We start from the raw sequence: 6,102 nt of genomic DNA, 5'->3' as shown, positions 1-6,102 counted from the left end.
AAAGTCTGTCCAGCTTCCAGATCTTCATCTGGTCCACCATCACTTTCCCCTCTAGATGTAGTGTGCCTGATAGGTACTACATCTTCATTATCAGTAGCAGTGATTGACGTCGCAATTGTATTATTAGTGGCATCTGCGTTCGTCAATCCCTGAAAATTACCGACGCGACGTTTAGAATATTGCATTAGCATGTATACAAAGAAAATCAAATTAATGACTCTATCAGTGTGTTTATAATGTATATTGATGTTTTAAATTCATGTTACTTACTGTCTCTCTTCTTCCATACTGTCCAGGAAGCTTGACATTTCCCAATATGCAGCACTTTTCTTCTTAGCCGCCTTTCCAGTTCCATTATGGTTTTCTTTTCGGCTGCGAATAAAATTGTCACGAATACTTTTCCATCTCTTCTTGCATACACCTCCTGAAAATGTTTTGAAGTGTTTAGTTCAATTTACGTAGACTACATAATAATTTGATGTTGTAATATAGACCTACTACGCGCTTTGTAGCACATGGGATGCATGATTGTATTTGAAATTACTGTCACAAATAAGAAGTGTTCAAATAAGAACTTGAACTTGGGAACTTGAACTCTAATTATTATAGCCGTATAGCCGTGTTATAGAGTATCTGTATATTTGTCTCACGACTGTTGCAATATATTGTTACCTAAGTTTACCTAGATTTTTATGTTGTATTGTCTAAATGCGTGGAGGTTTTCTTTCGTTCCAGATTTTTGGCTACAGGAGAGTCTTTTAGATCATTTACTTTCCAAGTTCAGATATCACCAAGTGCTATATCATGTTTCATACCCCAGGTGTTAGTTTCAATGAAAAATAAACTGGAAAAAGATCATCTTCCTCAGTCGACAACTAATGATTGGGGAAAGAAATCAGAGGAAGTTTTGGAGCGATGGGATTTTCCAAACTGTGTTGGCGCTATCGATGGGAAGCATGTGAGAATAGTATCACCTAATTCTTCCGGTAGCCTTTTTTAGAGCTTTAAAAATTTCTTTTCAACGGTTCTTTGTGCATTAGTCGATGCAAACTGTAAGTTCCTGGATGGATGTTGGTGCCTATGGAAAAGAAGGAGATGCAGGAATATTCAAAAAATCAAAAATGGGCAAACATCAATGAAGGTGCCGTATGCCCACATCCAAAAACACTGCCTTCTGCGGATATGAAGCTTCCACATGTCATAGTAGGGGATGAAGCGTTCAGGTTAGACAGACATGTTATGAAACCTTACCCTCACAAACAGTCCCTAGAAGATAGGTATAAAAGACAATATAACACGTTTTAAGCAGATGTAGAAGAGTTAAGGAGAATGCTTTTGGCATTATGTGTTCAATTTTTAGAATATTCTCACGCCTATCAACTTGAAACCAGAAACCGTAGATTTAGTAATATTTGTATGTTGTTGCCTTCACAACATGTTAAGTGATGACTTTTTGGCTATGAGCTTATATGAAATAAAATATGAGCTTACGAACCTAAAATAATGTGTCTCAATACAATGTACATAAAATTTAATGGTAGGGCACACAAAATATGAACAGAAATTTTTCTTACTCAGTGCTGAGCTCCTGGAAGAGCTTGCTGTCCTCGTTGCCTGCCACGCGGGTAGTGTTGGAGAAGGGGGAGGCACTTTTTGTGCACGCCAATGTTACACCCGGGGCACCAGAACACAGATCGTTTTTTACGCACACCACACCTCCTCGAGCTGCCAGTGTCACTCAAGCTTTCGATACACCTCAAGCTTTGTTCATACAGTGGAGGAACCCCGGAAAGGGCATGTCCCTTGTGAGCCTCAGGTTCAGTCCCTGTAGTGTGGAGTATGTCTGACAAAGGGTGGGGAAACCTCCGAAGTCAAAATTTTGCGCTCTCCTGTGTAAAAGGAACTCCTGATGTAAACGGTGTTGAATCATACAGAGGTGTGTCAGATGGTGCGTCCTCTGTCTGAGCTATTTCAATCTTCGGCGGCACGGGAGGCGGTCGCTGTCCAGCCTTCTCCTGTTGCTTTTTTTTCCGAAACTCCATTCTATATTTGTTCCTTTCTTTCCTCTTGTCGCTGGGTCCACCTGGTTCGTACATTGGTGTGTTACTCCAATCTTTGTCCCCACTTTCTTCATACCGGCGTTCCTGGTATGCGAAGGTGCGTCTTCCGTCGCGATCAAAATTCCGCGGATTACCAGCGGGTTGATACTCGGTGCCTCTTTCGCCTCTTGGCCCTCAAATGCTTCTCCAAAAGGGATGTGGGGGATTACCGCAGGAACATCAAGTACAGGGGGATTATTTGCCAGCCCGAGTATAATTTCATTTATAAACGTGAGCTTGCTTTCCGGTTCTGAATTGCACGGCTTATACAAGTGGTAAGTATCGAACAGCGCTATGTCAATGAAATTATACACGATCTGTTTCCAGTACTTGGTGCTTTGTCTGGAACAAGTCAAGTGGTATATGTTCTTGTCCTCAGCATCAACACCGCCCATGTATTGATTATATTGACAGATCATATCCGGCTTGATCTCGCGTTCACCACTCCTAATGACAACTACTGTATTCTTTGCTACATATGCAGTGCTTATCAGGTGCACAGGCTTCTTGCTTTTACGTTCTTTATATTTCCCAAGAAGAACATGTCCTCTTCTAAAATACAAAGGCTCGCCTACACGAACATCTGCAGCCAGAATGCCATGACTCAATAAACGGCTGGTTTTATTGATCGTGCCAGTCAACTAAGTTTTATTGTCCAATAGATACTGAGCAAGAGGAATTTTGGTATAGTAGTTGTCAGTAAAGAGGTGGTGTCTTTTGTTGAGCAAACCACGACACGTAAAAGGGTCCTGCCCTCCAGCAAGGAAGTCGGTGCCTGAGTATAATGCACTGTGCAAAACGTAACCTGAGGCACTGTCACACAACTCGAACTTCTTAATACCAAACCTGGAGTGGCGCTTATTGGGCATATATTGGATGAAAACGCATCGGTTTTTCATACCGACCATGCTTTTATCTATACAAACCTCCTGGCTTGGTACAAAGTTGCGTTTGAAGGCATCATTCATATTATCAATGAAGTCTCGTACCTTTACCCAAGGATCAAAATCAGGATGGTCCCTGGGCAAAGCGTCTCGAGAAGACACCTGAAATTGTGACATGATGGCTTGAAATCGATCTAAGCCCATTGTAGTTTTATAAAAATGATTTGATGGGAGATAGACAGTTTTCTCGCTCCCATGCTATTTAAATGGGGAAACGTACACATGGTTAGGTACACTTATCTCCCTAACCACTAATCCTACAAACCTGAAACTTAAGCACTGGTATAAGTGAGGTATATGGAGTATCTTATACCTATTTATAATACGTTTTACTCATAAAAATGTTTTTTTTTCTAGTAATTAATATTTTCAACTTTAAAAAAATAAAGTTTTAGTTAAACATTTTTTGTAAATAATTTGCTTAGATGCAAGCAAACAATTTTGTATACTATAGAAACAATATATTAGTTGATATGCATAAACAATTTCAGGCTTCTATTTACTTTAGTTCTTGAGAAAAGTAAGTATAAATAAACAAGGTTTCGGAAAATCGTATTTATAGATAAAAGTATGGTTTTATTGCTCACATTTCTAAAAGGCACCAGCAGAATAGTCCTTTTCCCCATCTTCTTGCTCCTCCTTATCCTTCCTCCTCCTTATCCTTCCTCCGTAGCCTTCTTTTGATTCTTGTCTTTTTATTCTGGTCCCTTGTCTCCATGTCGGCTTTAAGAATTCTGCACCGATCAATCGTTTGAAGACCTGTGACAGTTTAACGACCCGGTTTCATTCCTAGTCTTTGAAGCACATTCACTTTTGCCACTGAACCTTCATTGGAACACAGCACTGCATCTGTTGCACCTAGTTGGAGGGTTAGTAGGCTGACAAATTCAGTCTTTGGCAATCTTTTCCATATGTAGCTGTTCACACTTTCGTTGGGGTTTTGTGTCTTTCCGTGTAGGCAGCGCTTGAGGAGTTTAGGTTTTGACAGATCTTCATAAATTGGTTTTATAAGAAACATTACAGCTTCAGGCAAGGAGTTTTTATGAGTAAATGGGGTGTTAGTGAACTTGGCTTTTTGAAACTTACACCATGTGTCTTCATCGGAAGGACATCGGGTTCGTGTCAGTAGATAGCCCATGGTAGAAGGTTGCCCACACAGCGTCTTGCATTTTTTGAACATCAGTTGTATTTCTTCGGATTGCCAGCCCATAGAAGGTTTGCAAGTTGTCGATTTCAACATCGGTTAGCCTACCCTTGCCGCCCAAAACTTTGCCATCACTGAGTTGTTTTCCTTTCATTGTAGACTTTAACTTTCGAAGTCTTGTGCCAAGGCGCTTTTGGATATGGCCTACACACTCCAGTTTGACAATATCCACATATTCCCCATAAGGCTTAGCTTCTAAAACAGACTGAAAGCCTTTAGAGTCCCCATTCCCTAAATATTTAGTATACCACACTCGAAGCTTCTCTTCTGACCGACTGCAAACGATGTTGGCCCATACCACTTCCATGCCTCCACTGGACCCGGAGTGATTTGCATTGCAAATTTTCTTGTGCTCTTCCAGCTCATTTTCATCATTTTTGTATAAATCTCTGGCACAGTTTATACAAAATTTAGACATACATTCAAAGTCTAATACCTTACCGGTATCAAACGACGTAACCGTAATAATTCCATTCAAGGATTTGTAGCCGCGCTTTTGCCAAGTGCCATCAAAAGCCGCAGCTATGTCAGAACTTCCATTATTCTCTTCTACAGCCTCTGTAGCAACATTTCTGAGAGAAATATCACATACTTCTGTAACCCTAGGCAATATGGTCTTGTATAGTGCCTGCATCCTGGAGTTTGGCGGAGCTAGATTCATGACCGAAGAAAACATTTTACCAGCCTCAAGCCCTTTGCCGATTGATCTAAGGCATAAGCATACCTAATATTTAGTTCATGCTTATTGTGGATTGTCTTTGTGTTCATGAATGCACTACTAAACTTACAAATATTACATACAGTCCATCACTAATTTATGGGCTATGCCATTAGTGTAACCAGAATCAATCTGAACGCTAAGACATTTTGATGCACTACAACTAATACACTTAGTAAAACTGTTTATAGCCTGAGATAACAGTTGAAGGTTATGTTATGTCATCATCTTCATACTCATAATCCGTGGGTAGTTTTGAGCCAGACAGTTTTCTAGAACTAGAGGAAGTTACCTTAGGCTCAGTTTCTGGAGTCTGGCCTAGGCTAGGTTTTGTAAACTGATTACCCTGGTACCTCTTACGGTTAAATTTTTTTATCCTAGGCATGATATATAGAATATCAAGGTAAATCACTTATAATAATAGAATTATGCTGTAAAAACTTAGTTCTAAACAACTTAGTTTGTCACTTGTTTGTAAACACACCACTGAACAATATGTAACAATCACAAACTGTCATTTGTCAACATCAGCTGTCACAAAAAAGTTACTGACAAATATTACAGAAAACAGAATTGAACTAATAGACAGTGTGACCAATAAACAAAACTAAAAGACAACATTAGTATATGGCTTTAAATTACTATATAAAGTACCGTAGTTGAAACCAGCGCGCAGAACTTGGCACTAGACGCTACACTAAAGGGTGACACACCTATGTATTTTATTTCCCCTGAACTATATCAAACAGAATTAAATGGACAATCGAATAAAAATGTTTAAAAAAATCTCGGATCTTTTCCGTTATGTGTCAGCAATTTCTAAAAATTATTTCTATGTCTTTGTAATAAAACAAATACCACATACCTTTATTCTGGAGGCCAGTAGGCGACAATATCACTAATAATTTGTTCAAATAAGTCTTTATCACGATTTCGGCGACGCCACAAAAATTCACACAAATATGAGTCAATCATAGAGCGCCGCGTACCGCACTGAACTTTATTCCGATGTTTTGCAAGCCGCCAGTTACTTTCAACCGTTTGTGTGTGAGCACCTGTCTCCGGATCAACAAAATTGTATTTATGAGTAACAGTAAAATGTTCATAACCGTGTTTGTACAGTTGTTTATATGATTT

At 39.5% G+C, this 6,102-nt stretch overlaps 1 protein-coding gene across 1 annotated transcript; it reads right to left on the bottom strand.

The window, feature by feature from the left end:
• Positions 1-2,740: 2,740 nt before the first annotated feature.
• Positions 2,741-3,160, bottom strand: LOC124370232. The gene has a single exon (XM_046828521.1). The coding sequence runs from the start codon at positions 3,158-3,160 to the stop codon at positions 2,741-2,743; it is 420 nt and encodes a 139-aa protein (XP_046684477.1).
• Positions 3,161-6,102: the final 2,942 nt, after the last annotated feature.

The sequence above is a fragment of the Homalodisca vitripennis genome, unplaced genomic scaffold (assembly GCF_021130785.1).
Source record: "Homalodisca vitripennis isolate AUS2020 unplaced genomic scaffold, UT_GWSS_2.1 ScUCBcl_52;HRSCAF=833, whole genome shotgun sequence".
NCBI classification, from domain to species: Eukaryota; Metazoa; Arthropoda; class Insecta; order Hemiptera; family Cicadellidae; genus Homalodisca; species Homalodisca vitripennis.
Note: the sequence above shows the minus strand (reverse complement) of the source record. Positions and strands in the feature narration are given on the sequence as shown.